The sequence below is a fragment of the Ruditapes philippinarum genome, unplaced genomic scaffold (genome assembly GCF_026571515.1).
Source record: "Ruditapes philippinarum isolate M1 unplaced genomic scaffold, ASM2657151v2 ctg7962_1_1_1_1, whole genome shotgun sequence".
Classification (NCBI taxonomy): Eukaryota; Metazoa; Mollusca; class Bivalvia; order Venerida; family Veneridae; genus Ruditapes; species Ruditapes philippinarum.
Window position 1 is genome coordinate 57,662 of NW_026861647.1, and position 21,895 is coordinate 79,556.

The window sequence follows — 21,895 nt, forward strand, 5'->3', positions numbered from 1 at the left end:
GACACAGAACGTTTACCGAAAGGACTTAAAATGATTCAATTACATTCTGAATAACACTCTACTGGACACTGAGCATAACTAAATAAACGTTCGAAACACAAGCAAATCAAATCGTTGCTTATCTGGAAATTTATTCGTAGTAAACTAACATATATAATGTATCCGCGACATTTTTTACAACAACTTTTTCATTTTCTAGCACACCATCTCACCTTGTTAACTTAGATATACTAGTATCATGTTACAAGTTTTAATAATAAAGAAACTAAAGCATTTTGTTATAATTTACTTACATTTTCCTCTTTTCACAGCACACACAAAAATGACGAGTATGATAAGGAAGACACCAGCTGTTGCGAACACGGAAATGAGGATGGCGTTTCTATATTTAGTCATGCTCACCATTTCCTCCTCAGATGTTACGACTTCTTCTAGAAAAATGATAAACATGGTTGAATGCCAATAATAATTCTGACCCTTTACAGTTTCAGAGAATCTAATTATGTCTCATTGTGCGTTACAATGAACATAAATTAAAAAAAAATTCAATTATAAACGTTGAATATCATATTTTTTGCATTTTATCATGGGCAGGACATATCGAGAGTGGGCATACAAGGAGTTTTAAACGTTTTTAAAAAATGAAACACAGACATAAACCACCTTTGAATGGTCCACAGTAGAAGAGATAATTCCGGAAAATTTAAACCAGATAAAGGTACACACAACCTCAATCATAGCTCTATAAGTTCCTATAAAAGAGGCAAAAAGAGGCAGTGCAACTAAATTGATTTCCCGAAAAGCGAAATTCTAACTGTTGCAATGTTTACAAACGGTTAAATAAATTAAACACCAAAAATGCTTATGTGAATCATATAAAAGGTAACCTTAAATAACAGAAGTAGAAGAGAACAAAGTGTCAAATAAATAATGAAAAATAAAGTTTTCAAATGACTAGAGTTAAAAATCTTTGAATAACAAATAACACTTACTGTCCGTTCTAAAAGAAGACTTTGCTGTATATGATATTAATCCATAATCATCTACAGACTTTATTCTAACTTCATATTCACAGTCAGGATCAAGGTTACTTTTTTTTGAAACCATAACTGTAAGTTTGTTGATTCCTGACCAGGTAATGTATCGTCATAGGCCGTGTCCACCTCTCGCCATTCTACCTCGTCAACCTTTTTGTACTGAATATAGAATCTTTGAGGTATATCCGGTGCATCAGTGCCGGTTTAATTTCTCTGAGAATTTATCAGCGTTGAAAGTTGTTTCCATTATAGGCTCAGCAGGTTTTTCTACAATAAAAATAGTAAAACAGACAAAAACTGGAAATAGAAAAATATCTTAATAGCAATAAAACTCTGGGACATTGCCAACTGGATTTGATTTTTAGTCCGTTAATGAACCAAAAATACAACGAAACGAAGATGAAGTGCGGATCAACTTTTAATAGCTCTCATACTTCACTATACCTGCCATACCAAAAACAAAAAAAAAAATAAGTTTGAACATTGCCAATGACGTGCAAATTAATCTTAAGAAATCGCTATAATTAAAACAGACAACATTTAAACCCCGAAAGAAACAAATCAAACGGGTAAAATTAAAGAATACAATCGATTTGATTGAGCCTGTCATGATTATTTCCCTTTCATGCCATGAAAAGAAACTATAGTTCCAAAGTAAAGAAAAGTGTGTGTCATAAACGAGAAAACAATAGACAAAACCAATTCAAATTGAAAGGAAATCAAACGCTATGTGAATGACGCCTATATACAGAAATTAAATTGTTTTAATGTACTATATACGAGTATAGAAGTAAAAATTCCACTATTTTTCACTCAGGCTTTGCTTTGTCTCGCATTATAAATGTTTAAGGAATACACTTTTATTTAAGATATAAGTCACGTACCATATACTGTTAGTGTAGTTTTAATTTAGTAAACTGCTTTATTTATCTTGTAATTAGGGCCCCCAAGTCTTTTTGCATTTCATATTGTAGTTGCATCTGTTGCTTTGATATATTTTATTACCTAGGGAAAAAAAAAATATTGAAATATAGAGACTTAATTTTACCCAAAATAATGATGACAAGAGTAATGAATTGAGGTGGATCTATTCACATATAGATTTTACATTTTATTCGGAAGATGAAAAAATAATTAATTGATAAATACAAGTAATAACTATGTAAAATTTTGTTTCTTCTGTTACCTGAAGATAAAATATTATTTGATGGATCATCCGTGTTATTGCTTATATGCACAGACTCTTGGCCTTTCCATTCTTAAACCAGGCCCAAATATTATGGCGACCAGGATACTGGTCTGCTATACATGGCATAGATATATTGGTCAGTTGTGTAAGCCGGTAATGACTTAGCTGTGGAGCAAGCAATATTGGCGGATCTATAGATATAAAAACACATTCAGAACACATGCTCTAAGACTCATACAATGTTTATAGAAACATTTTCAATGTGAAAACAATTACAAAATGCTTCCTGGCGTAATGATTCTACCTTAAGAAAAGGAAAGACAAAACTAATAAGGAGATATCTAATGATAACTGGCACTAGTGCAGGGGTACCTAACCTTCTGTAAATGTGTTTTCTGCCATAATGACATTGTGATAAATTCAAATAGTTTGTATACATGTTGAAAAGTAACAAAAATAATGAAAACATGCAAAAGTGAACCGTAAAGTATATGCATTAAAGTACAACAAAATAAATCAAGTCTGTTAATCTTACACTGTATATCTAATGTCACCATTGTGCATAGATTTGTATCAGCGCAACACGACACTTCCTGTTTATTCATTGTCCGGTCTGCGACAATGTCGATGTCTTGAGATACGTTCTTACCGTCATACATTTCATCAACTTCAGCAACTGGATACGTGCTATTTATTTCCGTCTTTTCAGACCCAATATACCAGTTAAGTTTTTCTGCTGGATTTGCAGCATCAGTTGCGCAGGTTAAGGTCAGCGTGACCTTCCCAACGCTGTTTACAACATCGCTTGTGTTTCCAGAGATAACTATGTTTGTCGCTCGGTCTGAAATAGTTTCGTAAAGAATAATGATCAAAGTAAAAACATTTATTTGAGCTTCACGAAATCCGTAAGTTTTATGATACCGTTTATTTGTACTAAGAAGCAATAAGGTCAGCGTGTGTTATTATTCTTTTATTATTGTTGTTAATTCTTTTCTGATGCCTTTTGGATGTTGTTCTTTTTATCTTGCAACTTCGTTGTTTCACTTAAAACAAAATATTTAAATAAAATCAAGGTCAGTTCGAAGCATACTTACACGGAAGACTGATTTTTGCTGGTGATGTTTTCGTCAAATCGTCACGATAATTAGACTCACAATAGATTGATTTACCATTGTCCTTTTTCTTTATATCATTGATCGTTATATTTGACATACATGTAAAAATATGAGTTGCACTATCCTGTAAAGAAATTTTTTAGTTTTGAAATGTCTGACGTCTTTAGTTTAATTGAGTGTTTTAAAACAATTTCAACAAGTACTGCACATATGGTTTATAGGAGTTGCCTCCCTTTTCTTGACAAAAAGGTCTTGTCTTGATTGATGCATAGCTACCAATTTTAATTTTGTATTAACCCGAAAGAGTGTGTCATGTTGGTATAATTAATAATTTGCAATATTGTTGATTATTGTGAACTATATTATGATATTGATCATTATCAAAATACAAAAATAAATGTAAATAAAAAGAATTTTTAACATAGAAAATGTATTTTAACGGTTTTTAGACCTTATATCTTAACATCGTCTCGAATATAACATTCTACTCATAAACCTACAAGTTCCTTTTGTAATAATGAGGCTGGTAGATATTTGTCATATCCTTCATTCGAGGAAGCTTTTGAAATTGCCGTATTTCCTACTTAAACATTGTCCATTTATCTCAAATAGAAAATATGATTTACCTCTGTACATTCAGGATTGTCTTCTTCAATATTAAGTCCAGATTCCGTGATATTTTTATCATCTATTAACCATTTGAGTTGTGTTTCAGGCCTACTAGTCGTGTCACAGCTTAGCTTCATCTGGTTTGATGTCAATGACGGGAACTTGGAAATCGTCAAAGCTCTCATCAGAGGTGGTCCTGAAACGAGGAACAGATATACTTGATGATTGTATAAATGGAAGAACAATAAACGTTTACCCTTTGCTTGATTATACCAATGCAACAAGTGCAGACGACCAAGATCAACTGGTATATTCATGCAGTCTGTTCATAGTCCGCATTGTTCGCTATTCAACCAGTACATACTTAAGAATTGATTCTAAAATGATGGACGATTTATTCCAGATTGAATAATGAACAAGTCCGTTTTACAACGTTCATGCTCATTTTCATATTCATGTTTATATTTCCAGGATTTACATAAAAGGTGTCGTATAACATCAATATATAAAAAGATTTTCATTACAAAAAAAAAATGGGCATTTTTTTCATAAAAAATGTTAAAATTTTTTTTTTTAAATGTTTCTAAAACACCCTAATAATGTTTATACTTACGAATTTAAAAATTTTCAAAAATTTTCCCCTTGTTGGTTTTTGTCCCGGGTAAAAAGCTTAGCAGAAAGATTATTTGTAAACGGGCAGATCCATTTGCATTAAAAGTTAACCTTTGGGTTAATGTAAATAAAAATTTTAAAAAATTTTAAAGCAAAAACTTTTACCCCAGGTTTTTCCCTTTTTTTCCGCCCTTTATTTTGGGCGTGTTTATTGGGCACTGTGAAAATTTTTTATAGTTTCCCTACTATTATTTTATCAAAAATTAAAAAAGTTTTAAAAAACTTTTTTTTGTATTTTTATCTTCCCATCCATATTTTTAATATTTAACAAACAAAAAAATTTTAAAATCTGGTTTCCCAAAAAAATAAAGTCAGTAAATGAAAATATTTTTAAAAAAATAGATGTTTTCTTTGTTATGTTTGATCATTGGTTTTCAAATTTCGTTTCAAAGTAAATGTTTTTTTGCTTAAAATTTTTTTAATCTACAAAATTATTTTAAAGATTTGAAAACTAAAAATTTAACCCGGCATAACGAAAGCGTGTTTTTTAGGAAAAACTCGATGTGAAAAATAAGTTCAAAGGACTGGGGGAAAAATACCTTTTGGGATGTATTTTCTTCTTTCATTTCTTTTATTATTTTTCAAAGGGTTCCAATCGTGGGGCATTTGTGGCCCTATTATCAAATTTCAAGGTGTTTTGGCGAGGATTGCCGCCCTTTTTCTTGACATTTTGGGCGGTCATATCTTTATCAAAACTTCCCACTAAAACGTTCAAATATTTTGGAAAATCTTTTTTTTGTCGAATTCAAAAAAAGGAAACTGTTACGTTATATGCTGTAAGTGAACATAGAGAAATTATAAATTTATTTATTCTTGTTCTCCTGTTTCTGCATAAAATCTAATGAACTACATTTGAAAGAACCAAATCTCAATGTCAGATTCCAATGTTGTGATGGACACTATATGCCGAGGCTTTGATACATTACAGGCTGTATGTTATATGTATGCATATTGTCATTCCGATTGAATTTTACCATGAAAAAAATGTCTAATTATAACTTTTTGTTACAGAAAAGTGATCAATAAACTCACTTAGTACATTAAGCTCTGCAAGTCCTTCTTTATTACCAGAAGAACACGAGTACTGTCCTGTATGTTTTGTCTCCACACTCAGTATCTTAAGGTTCTTGTCATCCACCCATTCAATACCTTGTTCATTTATTGTTTGGCCATCCGTTAAAGGTGTAGCTAGGGTAGTTGGGCCAGTCCATTTCGGGAAAGTTACGTCAGGAAGTGGGCATATAATGGTTATTTCGTTGTTTATTTCAACATCTTTTGCGGTTACATATAGTATTCCTGCAATGAAAATAATGAAAATCATATGCGGCTAATATAGATACAACACACCATGTTGACATATTACCAAATTTGTAATTCTATTTTTGTATCATAAAAGTATGATTTATACTACATTGGTTTATGTACAAGAGTTATGGTATTTACTAAAATAAAATCGTTTCCTTGATTTTTTAGAAAATGCTGATTTTACTCTTGTATTTTTACATTGAAAGCGACCTTCAGACTTTTTAAAGAATGCTTAACAGTGATTTGTTGTACTTTTTCAATATTATATTACTGAAATACTTAATTTGAAACAACACAGACTATTTCTGCCACCGAAAAGTAAAAGCTGAAGTTCTTTACATGTTTCCCCTTATTAAAGTAACAAAAAAAGTTCTGAAAGCATGTATCTGATGTTACCATAGCTACTAAGTTGCAGAAAATTAAAAACGAAAATTGAATAAGCACCGTTGTTGTTTATAGACACAAATTAATTTACCCATTCCATGTTTACCATCTATTTCATAATACATTGTTTTTATTCAAGATACAATCTACAATTAATGAAGTTGTTTATATTACATCACTGTAAATACGCAGCTGTTATACCGTAAGCCTTGTTTTTGACATTTTTTTGTGATTTAATACAAACATCCAAAGCTACAGTTGAATCTTATTATTTCCAACGCATTAAAGAAAACAAATTAGATTTAGATTTTCTTGTTTTGTCTCCATTGTTTGGACGCGCATGCTGCCTTTTGTTATAGTTGGTAACGTGGTCACTGTTGTTTCTTTTTTCGAAAAGATTTGCTGTCAAATTAGACGGGTTTAATTTACAAATTCAAAGTAAATGTTCATATGTCAAAGGCTGGGAGTCATTTTGATAGAAAAGACGGCATCTTGGCCTTATTGATTAAGAAACATTCTGTGCCGTGTATCTTTTTCTTAATATATATATTTTTTGAAAGATGTTATTTCAGAAAAAAATATCGGTCTGAGTGGTGTTTATCGGCTATTTTTATTGTTGCTTTAAAATGCTTTGTAAACTATATAATCGAGATAGAAAACATAATAGCCGCATATACAAGTAGTCCCTTACCAGTGTTTATTGGCAGTTAAATACCGTTTTTTTTCTTTGTCTATAGTTACAAAATCACGAGTAGTGTTATATTTTTCCATCTTATTTGAAAACTTATTTTCTGGCGCAGTCTATATGTCTGTGCGTTACAAAACAAAATGTATACTTATGAAGTCAGCCAAAGTGTTCTAGGAAAAAGCGAAAAAAGGACAGGTATATGACACCGCCTGGAAATCATACGCCATGGAAACTTGTCAAAGATCTATTAAAATAATGTGGGAATAGAACTGTCCTCAATTACTTGTACCTAACATGTGAAAAATGAAGAATTTATAGTCTTGCATTATTTTTGTATTTCACTTTTTGTTTCGTCCGCACATCTGCGAAACACATATTGTGAGAAAAATATTGAAATTGTCAATGTAAAATTTCTAGTTTGATTGTAGACTTCACTCTGTCCTGTCACGATCAGCTTATTCTGTAAGTATTATGTGTCACTTCCGGTTAGTATCTACGATATTCCAAGATATGCCTACAGACAAGCAAACAACGTACTTACGTTGATGCTTAAGTTAGCATACAGTAATTATTCATGCACACTTTATATATAGTATAAAAACGAGACATAATATTGTGAAATAGATAATATACAATTATGTACCACCAAATACTTTCTAACATATGTCATTCGTGTTCGGACACTGTTGCATAATACAAGATATAATTTTTGGATGCAGATAAATTTCGTTTAAGGATTTCTCGCTTCGAATACATAAATATAAATTAATTTTTGACAGAGAGTCTGGAATTTCTACTTATTTTAGCTATTGTCCTACTACTAAACGATGATAAAATTGCTTTTTGATTATTTATCCGGCTATCTTGGCTTTAACATTATAAATATTAATGTATGCTCCTATCCCGTATGATAATAAGCGTAACATCTGTTTATTTAACATATTTGTGTGACATAGTGTACATATTGAAGAGGACATCTGTATAACCCTCGTCATATGAACCTACTTTGATTATGTATATGACACCATATGTTGATAACACGACCACTAGATGTTACTTGACCTATTAAATGATATACCCATTTATAGGCAAGTGGCTAAAAGACTTATTCTTGCAGCAATATATTTATCTATAAAAGCTTCACCTCCATATATTATCATTTACGTATGGGTTTAGTGGTTGTGTTGATCAACACATTTTCTGATAAGTTTTGTAACTTTAGCATGCTATATGAGCATATGTTGAAGACATATGAATGTAAATATATTGTTATAATATCCTCATTATGATATCTGCGTATACATGTATAAAAAGAAGTTTATTCTAATCATACCAGTTATTTACTTTTAAAATCTAAGTTAGAACAATAAACTTTACGTTGGCCGATTTATTCTCTGCATTAAATATTCCAAGCTGAATAAAACGTTCAAACATGCAATCTTAATTACTTTATATCGATCTGTCTGATATTTTAATTATATCTCTGTTCGCCACATTAAATGTCATGTTTTCTTCGTGTTAAGTGGCACGCTATAATTAATTCTTGTCATAACAGATAGCGTTTACTTTGATGAGGAAGATTTTGTTTCTGTTTTGATCAGAAAATTCTGATGCATATAAAATAAATATAAATCAAATTCAGAAAGATATTTTATCACCGAATTGATTATAAAGTCGTGGGTGTATTTCTCTAAAACGATATAAAGTTATTAAATAGTAAGTGTTAAAAGTTGTCCCCCATTTATTAATGGGTTTATAAACTCCAGACCAAATATCCTTTTGCAAAATATAAGTACATTGAGATAGATGAATATGAGCTTACAGAGCTAAATCGCTTCTATTAAAGTTCTAAAATACGCAAGATAGTATTGAATTTTAATATTATTTGAAATTAATACATACTTACAACTTTCATTTTGATAAATACACTCCTTTGTAATAATATTATTAAAAAAAACTCACGACAACAAGGTCTATATATAGCATTTTTAATTTTAAGTCTGATTTATGGACGCTGTATGTCTCTCTCCACAGACATACTGTTTTTGTTATCAGCCAAAACGTTTCAGTGAATAAAAATGTAATTCATATTAAAACTATTACATACATGTACAAACAAATTAGCATAAGAAAATGTGTTATTACTCGTAAAAAAGCCAGATTTCATTTTTTTAAGTTTATAAAAATATTATAATCATTAACGGAACGACAAAACCATAAAAAAAAGATATTGAATTAAATTTGATAACACAAAATGTTCAAAAACTTACCCGTAATCAAAACAAATAATACTATTCTTTCACTAAAACATCTCAAATATTAAAATTCAATTTTGAACAATCATATCTATCTAACATTTTCAACATTGTTTTATTTCTTTGGTTGGTGCATCTTTTAAAGGTTATTTAAACTATGTCGGTCGCTACGCTAATTGTTCTTCTAACCTCGTGACCTGTAAACACTTTGTTTACTTCCTTTTTATAATGCGGATTTACCAGCTCTACGTCAATATTTTCATTCTACCCAATCAATAGCCTTCGGAATATCTTGACCTTTCTTATTATCAATGATGATTATTATGTTTTCAGTAAATGTTTTGAAAACAAAATTGAATCATTTGATGTGTAAAATTAGATAATCTGAAGAATGTTATATATCTAATTCAACAAAACTGTTTATAAAATGGTTTATACTTATATACGGTGAAATGAGGGCATCTTAATATGGTGATGATGGTGTTAAATAAAGCGGGCTTATATATATGGTGATTGGAACGGTAAATATAGGGTGACATCTATATATGGTAAAACTAGAAGGTATTATACATATGTATCACCACCGGTGAGAACTTTTTCATTTCATATCTCTTTGTGAAATTATTTAGCAAATCTACGAACCAATAGTATGTTTTGACTTTGTTAACATAAGTGAAGCAGATAGTGGAAAGTCCATACTTGTAATTGTCACTCACATTTTTAGAATTGTTAAACTTGTGTATGATATGCTATTGTACTTTGTAATCATGGTATTTTCAACCATCAGCTATCGTGGTTTTGACATTGGACATCGTATTGACAGTCCAACGTTTGGACTAATCACAATAATGATTGTTCGTCATAGGTTTATCCAGTAAGGGCTTTCTAATTATCGTACTTTTGACTATACATTTTGTAGCTTGCCGTAATAGTTGCACTTCACAAAAGCGGATATAAATTGTATGCTTTTTGGTGTTACTTGCCAATCAAATGTGGTGACCTATGACTTTCTTCCCGCGCTGCGGTTAATATGTCGGTATATCAAAAATAAAATAGCTTCATATATAAAAAGACATTTGATCTTAAAAAACATACTTAATAAGAGTCGAGCATGTGAGCAAATGCCACTTTTTTACCTAAAACGTGAATGGTGAAGAAAATGCATTTCCCTAAATAACAGTGGCCATTCAATTATGAATACAATAACACACCATTAAAAGTTGGAGACGAGAATCAAAGTGTTTTGTTTGTACTGTTTTTGTGAACACATTTCATTCGATGACAGTCATGGAATACTTCACCTATGATTATTTGTCAAAAACTATTATACCCTTGGACCGATTGTTAAATCTATTTTAAAGAGACAGGAAAACCCATGGGTAAAGAATCTCGGCCAACAGTTGAAGTTATAAATAGAATCTGGTTTTTTTCTGATAAAATACAAAGAGTTATTTTGCTAAGTAAGGGTTTTCTTTATTTGATCTACCTTTTTAAAGACACACAAAAATGTTGGAAGACCCCACAGCAAAAATAGACATAAGTAGCGGTGCTTGAACATTTAATAACAGATACCTCGCTGTGTTCTGACTATTCCTGTTGAGTTAGGATTTTCTTTTTTCATGATCTAATTCTTTATTAAAAATTACATAAATAAGCATGTTGGAAGACCTTAACGCCAAAATAGTTATAACTAGCGGTGCTTTAACATTAGTCATTTATAGATACATGTATATTGCTATGCCACGCTGACACAATGCCAAAACCTGTTATAACTTTACATTGCAATTTTAACTAATCATGTAGGACTTTAATTAATAGTATCATTAACCTAAGCTTTATCTAACAACGTTATTTGACAAGATGTTTATATGTATTATACTAATTATTGTAATAGCTCATAAATATGGGTTTGGATTGTACTAGTCAGCATTTTATATCTTATAACAGAAAATGTCACACTTTAATTGGCGATAGCGTATCGTTTTTTATCGTTGTTTATAGGTCATGTATGCTTTTCTTGTGGTTGCGGAAGGAAGGTCAGAAAATTTTCCATCGGGACGTTTTTGATAGGTATTGCCGACGAATACGAGGCGGCCTTACTGTTGAATAAGAAAACGTATTAACCACGTATTTTGCAAGTGCTATGCGTATGAAAACATGCTGTGGATATCGTTTAAAAGAAAGTGACCACTTCTCCAACACATTATGATCTTTTTATACTAGACACTAGATATTAATCTTATGTTTCTTATACATTACTCGTACGCTCAATTAGTCAAACGTTAAAAACGCTACACTGATGGTGACGTAATTAACAAATCGCATACGCCATTTTAACTTGTTAATACCCAACTGTTTGCTTGGCAGGGTCGCGAGGAGAAATTGAATGACACAAATCAGTCATAAAGTTTAGTTTAAAAAATGTTACTTTCATCAAAGATACAGTTATTTCACACATTTATGCAAGAAATGTAAAGTATGTCGACATCATAATTATTTATGAACGAATTAATGAATAAAAACGAGAACTATTCACATCTGACACAATTATTGTTGTAAGGTTGTCTGAAGTGATTTTATGATTATACTTGAATTTTGTTTTTTAAAGGTGTTTCTTTATTATATTGTTTCATTATTTTGCTTATTAAAACAACTTATATAGATAAAAAATACAACATACAAACCATTGTTAATTTAACAAACATATTTTTACAATATGTTGATATATCATTGTTGATATGTATAATTCTTAAATACTATTATTTCTTACTGTCCTAACATAATAAATGAATAAAGATAAAATTACACCTCAAACAAATACCCTCTCAGAGTGCTTTAATCGAATTTGAATAACAAACACGCAACAACTGATACTGACAACTGATATACTTATTTTCAGTATGGCCTTCTGATTTAACAATAACAAAGAAAACAAAGAAAAAAAATGCAGATCTATACAAAATTTAAAATCTTTTTGTACAAAAAAATAATTAAATATATTCTTGAATGCAAAGATTATAATGGCATTGTTATTAGCCTGAGGCATTAGACTGGAGGCTGATAAAACCCTCTAAAGCCCAATTACCAGGCCATTATGAGAACTTTTTATTATTGAAAATTTGATTTATTAACATAGCAATATTATAAAGACACAATAATACTTTTAATTTACTTTTTACATTTTTTTTTTAAATTTTTAACATAGAAGTCAAATTTGACATTTTACATTTTTCAACCATTCTCAAAATGCGTTCGTTTTGAATCATTCAAGAATTTTTTTATTACTTTTGGACAATAAAAAAACTTGATTTTAACGCTATTGAACATTATTGACGATGTCGTTTTATTTAGCGTTAGTGACGACGTCATTCAAAAATGCTACGTCACATGGTTTAAACTTAAATCATCGATTTGCTTTGCATTTACTCCTACATGTATAAATGTACGTAAAACGCATGTAAAAGTTAATATTGAAATTATTGACAAAAAAGATCACATTTTTTATAATAGCTTTATTCAACAAACTTTGTTAAAGAGTTCCGTATCAATTATAAAGTTGTGTGATCATATACATTCACGTAAAAACATAACAACAACAATTTTAAGCATGATAAATATTTTTATTATACATGTATACTTACAAATGAAATATTGAGAAATTTTGATGAAAAAAAAATGCGTATTGTCACTGTAAATTAACTACAGGGGAAAAAAAATTTCCGCATTTTCTCTGGTGTCTTGCCGACTTTTTTTTCTAAATTCAGCCGATACACAAGACTTAAGCGGAAACTTACAAATTGTAATGTGAAAAATGAATATAATAAACAGAATATTCAAGTTTCTTCTATAAATACAGAATTTATTTTCAGAGTGGTATGAAAATATATATTTCACGAGTGGCGTGGGAAACAGACCCAAGTTAGACGTTCAACGGACTAATTCAGTAGGGGCTATTTTGTCTATTTTGACCTTTGTTAATCTACGTGGGTTGTAAGAGCCGTATGCAATCTGTAAGTTACTTTCTTTATACACTTCACAATATTTTACTTTAATATGCACTTTCCTAATTGTTATAAAAATAAGTATTATATCTTGAAGCATGTTGCTTACATATTATGTTTAAGGATGTAATTAAAAGGAAATTTTGTTTTCCCCTTAATTTTGTATAAAGCTGGCTGGGATTTTAACAACTTCAAGTGCATTACGCACACATTCACTACACTTAACAATTGTCTCTCAATTATATGCTCTTGTAATAAAACAATGATATCCACATGGTGTGATATCTTCCTTGTTATATTTACATTAAAGAGTTAATGCCAATTTATTTAAGTATCAGTCACATGTACAATAAAGAGAAATACTTGGAAAACATCTTGACACAGGAAATAAAATAACAAAAGAATGCATGTAGTTATTGTTTAATTATTTTAAGTGAGTAAGCCCTGAAAGTGTTCATTGTTGCAAGGTCGTAATATAATTGTAAAAATGTTAAACACAACAAATTATTGAAACGACAGAATAAGTATGTGTTTTGTTAAAAATCTTAATATTGATTATACTTGAACGACACGAATATAATTATTCATTGTTGAATAATCATTTCTACCTATATAAGAGTAATTATATCTTTAAACATTGTCTAATATCCTAATAATATTGGTAATATTGCTAGCTGATCAGAATTTTTAAAATTAAATTAAGCAAAAGTCATAAAATATTGTTCATACTTGGCTGATTTTAATCAGATTGAATAAATATTAGCATCAAGGTTTTGTTATGCTGTTCAAAATGACATCGAAGTTCACATTAATGAATGCATCATAAGTTATGTTCTGACTGACTGCATTCATGTTAAATGAGTGTCCATCCGTCCGTTAAAGGCATAAAAAACAGCTTTCTTTGTCGAGTACGGACCCCGGACATGGCAGTAGTCACATGCATTTAAAGGGTGAATTTCGAAGGATAAAGTGGTGATAATTTACCCCAATAACTTTTGACTTAGTATAAGCTAAAGATATGAATTTAGAGAAAATGGTAGGTTACTGTGTGGCGGAAAATAATAACCTAAATGTACAACAACCCGATTCAATATAAAAAGGTGGAGGTTGTCCTGAAAAGGGATGTTATGCGAGATAACGGCCTGTATAACACACCCTGGCACACTTTCCTCGTCGTCCCTGCATGCTTTGTAGGACCACGTCCCTCGGCTTCGTCAGGACATCGGCAGCTGAGCCGTAGGTTGCAATAAAAGCTTAACTCCCCGGCGACAAAGGGTTAGTTTGGTTTCCAGGACCTTCCCTCTTAACCAGCTAACGTGCCCTTAGTGATAAAGCAGCAAAGCTTGGAATCTTTTGCCGATACCTTTTGCCTTCACTACGAATGTGCACGTACCGAGGGGAAGAGAGAAGTTAGTTTCCATATGTTTATTGTCTCACGTGCATTAGAAATACAGTGTAGTACCCATAAAGACACTTTTACCATTAGATATGTTAACAGTCACTCATTCTCGTTATTCATTGTCATGTTTACATTATGTTATGCGTATTTGATAAATACTGTTCCATTGTTATATGTGTGTCTCATTTCAAAAGTAAACTTCACTTATGCCAAAATAGACAAAAATTCCTATCATGTCTTACATGTATTACTATGTATGCTTCTTTGTCACTGACCTAGTCATACGTAAAGACACTATGATCTTATTAAGACCAAGTTTAGCATTTTCTGTCTATTACATCTCATAAAATCCAACACGATTCCTTTTAGTTTTCTTTAAATATCCTACGGTTTAATTTCATCGTAACGGTATTGAAATGGCCCGTGAATTATGCTACATTGGCCGTGTCCGATTGCAGAATTTTGCATTTGTTCTGAAAGCTGACAATCTCAGTTTTCAGATGATACTATTCATTCAATCACCGGTGCGTTACTATAGTCACAGTGGGATTTGTTGCACTAGTAAAAAAAGAGCCAGTTTTCGCACAAGCGTACATAGAAAATAAGTAAAGATAATCACGACCCGTATGCATTCTAAACTTAATGCTGTTTGAGGGCAAACGTATATGGGTTGTGTCGTATCTGAACAATAAGTGAACGGCACAAGAAAGAACAGTGCATGGCACTATTTCAGGTGCAGCAATTTTGCAGACGACACATTTGTGTCATATGTGTTTCGCGAGTTTAAGTCATGCAAATGCTATGTGAGATCAAAATGTGAATTATACGTCTATTTCTGAGAGTTATGTTTATAACAGCAGAGTGAAACTTGAATAGCACTCTTTCAGGAATTTGCAGACGGCACATTTAAGTAATATACGAGTGTCGCGAGTTTAAGTTATTCAGTTGTTATTTTAGACCAAGATATGAAAGATTCGTCTGTTTCTGCGAGATATGTGAATAACAGAAGAATGAAAATTGAATGGTACAATTACAGGAATTTTTGCGAGTTCATGCAGCGAGATTCTTTGGACAAGATGTGAATAAGTCAGTTGTTTCTGCAAGATATGCATAATCACAAGAAATAACAATTAGCGGGTTTTAAATTCATCATCTTCATCATCCTCATCATCACTATCATCATCATCATCATCATCATCACTATAATCATCACTATAGTCATCATCATCATCATCATCACTATCATCATCACTATAATCATCACTATAGTCATCATCATCGTCATCTTTATCATCATCATTTTCAGGGTATTCCGCGGGACACTTTTAAGAATAAAGTCTAGCTTTGCTTGAATGGTCGCTTGTATTTACTTCTTCTGGAAGCTAAACGTACTCTTACATTTTAATGAATTAAGTATTGCTTTATTAGATTGTTACAACAATATCAATAGTCATGTTATAGTGCACGAAATCATTGAAAGAAATAATGATAAAGTTTCGAAAATATCATAATTTCCTTCAGTTACAACAGTTCAGAAAGAAACGGGATTATCTCCCGTCGACCAATTTTATAGCATCGAACAATAACAGAGTTATTACGTCCCTTTTTGGCTTTGCTTTCTCAACAATAGCGCACTTAAGTGCAGCTGTAAGTCGTTTGCTGTTATTTTTTGTTGGAAATAAAAAATGGAAACGTTAAGTCTATCGAAACGACGAAACAATTTAAAGTTTGAAATGTTAACAAACATAATGCACACGTTAAATTAACGCGAAATACGGCCCCTGTTCAGTAATGATCTGCTGACCAACATGCATCTTAGATCTCAAACATATATATTTCAGTAGTAGCAGAGGGCGTAGGGGGTGTATATACCGAATACTTTCCTCAAGTAACCGAATACTTCCCTCAAGTAACTTTTTATTGTTACTGTTACATGGGCTTTTATTTAATGTAAAAGCACTTGTTAAGTATTTTCTTTTATATAAAAGAGATACGCATGTTTATCTATTACATCTCATAAAATCCAACACGATTCCTTTTATTTTTCTCTAAATATCTTACGGTTTAATTTCATCGAAACTGTATTGAAATGGCCCATGAATTATGCTACATTGGCCGTGTCCGATTGCAGAATTTTGCATTTGTTCTGAAAGCTGACAATCTAAGTTTTTAGATGATAATATTCATTCAATCACCGGTGCGTTACTATTGTCACAGTGGCATTTGTTGCACTAGTAAAAAAAAGAGCCAGTTTTCGCACAAAAGTACATAGAAAATAAGTAAAGATAATCACGACCCGTATGCATTCTAGACTTAATGCTGTTTGAGGGCAAACGTATATGGGTTGTGCCGTATCTGAACAATAAGTGAACGGCACAAGAAAGAACAGTGCATGGCACTATTTCAGGTGCAGCAATTTTGCAGACGACATATTTGTGTCATATGTATGTGACTTGTGAGATCAAAATGTGAATTATAAGTCTATTTCTGAGAGTTATGTTAATAACAGCAGAGTGAGTGAAACTTGAATAGCACTCTTTCAGGAATTTGCAGACGGCACATTTAAGTTATATACGAGTTTCGCGAGTTTAAGATATTCAGTTGTTATTTTAGATCAAGATATGAAAGATTCGTTTGTTTCTGCGAGATATGTGAATAACAGAAGAATGAAAATTGAATGGTACAATTACAGGAATTTTTGCAGACGACACATTTGTGTCATATATGTTTCGCGAGTTCATGCAGCGAGATTCTTTGGACAAGATGTGAATAAGTCAGTTGTTTCTGCAAGATATGCATAATCCCAAGAAATAACAATTAGCGGGTTTTTAATTCATCATCTTCATTATCATCACTATCATGATCACTATAACCATCACTATAGTCATCATCATCATCATCTTTATCATCATCATTTTCAGGGTATTCCGCGGGCCACTTTTAAGAATAAAGTCTAGCTCTGCTTGAATGGTCGCTTGTATTTACTTCTTCAGGATCTTTGGGGCTTTGCTTTCTCAACAATAGCGCATTTAAGTGTAGATGTAAGTCCTTTGCTGTTATTTTTTGTTGGAAATAAAGAATAAAAACGTTACGTCTATCGAAACGACGAAAAAATTAAACGTTTGAAATGTTAACAAACATAATGCACACGTTAAATTAACACGAAATACGGCCCCTTGTTCAGTAATGATCTGCTAACCAACATGCATCTTAGATCTCAAACATATATATTTCAGTAGTAGCAGAGGGTTCAGGGCTAAACACCTTTCCTATTGTCACAGGTTACTGTACATTTAGGTTCTCATTGACCGCCGTACAGTGACCTACTTTTGGCTCAAAATTAATATCTTTGGCTAATACTCCGTGGAAATTGCATGGAGGTAAATTATCACCATTTTGTGCTTCAAAATTAACTCTTTAAGGACATGACTGGTGACATGTCCGGGGTCCGTACTCTACAGCGCAAGCTGCATTTTGTGCCCTCGCGGGCGGATGGACCCTCATTCAGCTTAAACTACTGACTGACTGGGCGTATGGGGGGGCCTCCGTGGCCGAGTGGTTAAAGTCGTTGACTTGAGATTACAGGTCCCTCACCACTGTAGGTTCGATCCTCACTCGGGTCGAAATCTGTCATGTGTGGAAGCCATCCAGCTGGCTTACGGAAGGTCGGTGGTTCTACCCAGGTGCCCGCTCGTGCCTGAAATAATGCCCGTAGGGGCACCTGGGGTCTTCCTCCACCAATAAAGCTGGAAAAAAATCGACGAAAAATCTCGGCGGGACGCTCTAGGATGACCCGACTTGAGTGTACGGTCGCCCATATGGGCTTTCCGGCGGCGACCTTAAATAAACGCATCAAAAAAAAGCGGGGCGTATTGGGTGTATATACCGAATACTTTCCTCAAGTAACTTTTTATTGTTACTGTTACAGGGGCTTTTATTTAATGTAAAAGCACTTGTTAAGTATTTTCTTTTATATAAAAGAGATACGCATGTTTATTTTCATTTTCTGTCTATTACGTTGAGCCAAAAATCGTACATTTCATCTCATATCCTGCCTCCTTATGTACTAATTTTTATTTTTCTAGTACCGTAATATTTATTCCTTTACCATTTTTGTTCAATTCTTATAATTTGACCTTGAGTATATGGAAATTTTCTCAAACAGGAGATGAAGACATACCGGGTATTTGCAAATAATATCAACATACGTCTAGCTATTTACGTAAATCTATACTGAGTAATGAGTAATTCCCTATTTTTCTCAATTATTTGAAAAGCGATTCTTACCACTGAAACTTGAAATAAAGTACATTTAGATATTAAGAAGCTCAAATATCTAATTTTATTTCAAATTTGGTTTTTATTTGTAAATTTGACCCCTTGCCAGTTCGAAACTAATTCTCTAGAACTAATTGAACTAGATTACAAATGGTGATAGTATTTAAAAAGAGGCAACTTTGTAAATAAGATATAACAAAGCTGAACAATACGCATTGAATAGAGCATTCACCATGCCCATACATTACATTATATAAAGGATATTTTTTAGTTCAGCGTAACGCCACGAGTGAAAAAATGAACTTTTGGTGTTCACGATGTGAAATATATTCCAATCTTACACTAAACTAAACAAATTTTCTTTTTATTATATGCATAGAAACGTTTAAAAAGACATATTAACCTAATGCTTAATGTAAAGCACTCCAAAATATAATACAACGTGACGTCATTTACAGCGTCACGTCATTAAGTTGGTTTCCAGTTCTGTACACGCTGGTATTTCACTGAAACAACGTAACAGACTTAAATTCAAAACAGTGAAAAATATCAAATTGATAATTTCACTGTTTCAAACAGCGAAAATACATGAATCTGGGTTTTTTTTATTTCACTGATATATTTCTATAAACCACCAAAAATTATGTAATAAATAACGATGAATCAAAAAGGAGAATGTTTGATGAAAGCAGGCAACTCTCTAGAACATTTTTTCATATTTATATTGTCCTTGTTCAAACTGCCCAGCTATCCGAAGTAAATTCTACTTCAGTATGATTTCGTATACAGTAGATTCTCTGTCCTTAAAACCATACCGGAATTAAGACCACCCCGCTATTTAGACCATTTAGGAAAAGAACGGAATTTTCTGTTTTTATGTTCCATTTATTGTTACATTATTCAGAATTAAGACCAACCTACTTATCAATTTTTAAGACTACCAGATTCAGTCCCAAATTCTTTGTTTTATTCTTTTTTGAACCCATTATTGAGACCATTGATGTAAAACTCAACACCTACCTACAATATATGAATGCTCTTAGGCATGACACTTGTTTTCACAAGGTGTTAACAACTGTTATTATTGGGTTTTTGTGTGAAATAAAGTGAGAAAGTAAATTTTTGTGTCATTGTGGTTTAATTTTGCTTTCAGCACATTTATTTTGTAAAGAATGAATTTCTTATATGATAGTTGAATTATGCAAATCATTATAATTAATATCTAAATTAGACCAACTGGAATTTGATGTTAGCTTTCTTCAGAAATATGTTTTGCTCTCATCATATTAAATATTATTACATATTTTAATATTTTATTTGTAGGTTATAAAGTCATGGTTATAAAATATCTAAGCAATGATAAGTATATCCACAATTGAGACCATCCCTGAATTACGATCACTTTGTTCCAGTCACGATGTTGGTCTTAATTGAGGGTTTTTACTGGTACAGTTGTTTTTCTCCATTATTCCTTTCTCTCCTATAACGTCCGTTGAATTCTTCTTAGTTCTGAAAATAAAATCGGTTCTGTATTCTTGATTTTTTCTTTTTAGTTTGTTCATGGTGTTCTTCACTTCGACGAAATTCTAATTAACCACAAAAATTCATAAAATATTAATTGAAAAAAAGTTATTGGAAAATTACACAAATAACAAAGTACACGCTTAATATATGTCTGTCTTGATTTTTATTGATCATAATTAAAAAAAATAGCAATTTATAAACGGAAAAAAAACAGGGAAGGTTAACATGATCAGCTTAAAATAAATGAAATAACGTCGTATATATATTTTATTTAATTTTAATAGTTTGTAACTTACTTTATCTTCTACAGCAAGACTCGTTATCATTGATATACTTAACCTAAACATATACTGAATGTTGAATGTCAACCGCCACCTGCTCCCCCCACCCTCACACACACACCGTAATCTTATAAATAAGCCTTTGGTCACTACATGTACTTGACTTTTATCAAATTGAATACTTTATAGTAAAGCTGGTTATCAGAAGGTTATAAGCCTTCATTGTTTATATTGAAGTTTCAGTTGAATGTCTTTGATAGTGAAAAACAGACAACAAGATTTAACACTATAGATTAGTTTAACATGTTATATATATGTGTATGAAATGATTGTAATACAACTAGGGGCATTGACTGTGCTGATTATTATTTGGCCATATACTTCTTTCATGCAAATGTCTTTTAACATACCACTATCTAAAAATATTTTCATCAAAAGAGTAAGATTTCGATAATATACAACACAGTGACGTTTTGCATGATGTAAAAATTAGTTTAACTTGCACCAGCAAAAAAGAAGACTTTACCTTTTCAAATCAAGTTATATCCTTTCTTAAAAAGCCTAATGCTCACAAGAGCCAGACCAAAATTCCAAGATTTGAGACAAAATGACCATTGCAGTTGATGTTCGGCTAAAGGTTGTAAAATATCAGAGTATTTTCAACCAAATATTTTATCAGCAGACACAATACCAGACTTAGTAAACATACTATTCAAAACCGTTCTATGGAATTGAGCGTTGAGCTCACAGATGTCAACCAGATTTCGACAGTTTTTTGGCTAAATATAAACAAAATACCAGATAACTACCACGGACATATACCAACTGATAAATAGTTGGGACCCAAACCATGCCACCATATGGGGTTCTGCTGAATTTAGCCTATAACTTACAGAAACAAGTCAGAATTTTCAATATTTGATCTAAAATGACCACAATATATCAGAGTATAAGAGCGACAAACAGTCGAACCCCTAAGTACCAAAGACCGATGGTGATATCTTCTCGGGTTCATCTCCACGAATCCGTGAAGTTGAAACCGCGAATTCATGAAGTTGAAATCGTGAGTTCATGAAGTTGAAGTTGATTATACATGAAGTTAAAATCGTAAATTTGTGATCTGAAAGTTGAAATCATGAATTTTTAAAGTTGAAGTTG

At 31.8% G+C, this 21,895-nt stretch overlaps 1 protein-coding gene across 1 annotated transcript; it reads right to left on the reverse strand.

Annotated features, from left to right (window-relative positions):
• Nucleotides 1–1,230: 1,230 nt before the first annotated feature.
• LOC132716411 (uncharacterized) lies at nt 1,231–6,436 on the reverse strand. The gene is made up of 7 exons (XM_060699682.1): nt 6,403–6,436; nt 5,655–5,918; nt 3,968–4,254; nt 3,321–3,465; nt 2,762–3,067; nt 2,280–2,417; nt 1,231–1,304 (listed from the first exon to the last, which is right to left on the reverse strand). Exons 1-7 carry the CDS (start codon nt 6,434–6,436, stop codon nt 1,231–1,233), a joined length of 1,248 nt encoding a protein of 415 aa, XP_060555665.1.
• Nucleotides 6,437–21,895: the final 15,459 nt, after the last annotated feature.

Excerpts from the sequence above, each read along its gene's own strand:
- LOC132716411 (XM_060699682.1), bottom strand. The coding sequence starts at position 6,436 with ATGTATTATGAAATAGATGGTAAACATGGAATGG. Across the intron at positions 3,466-3,967 it reads ACAATCCTGAATGTACAGAG|GATAGTGCAACTCATATTTT; the intron begins GTAAATCATATT and ends ATTTCTTTACAG. Across the intron at positions 3,068-3,320 it reads AGCAAAAATCAGTCTTCCGT|ACCGAGCGACAAACATAGTT; the intron begins GTAAGTATGCTT and ends AAACTATTTCAG.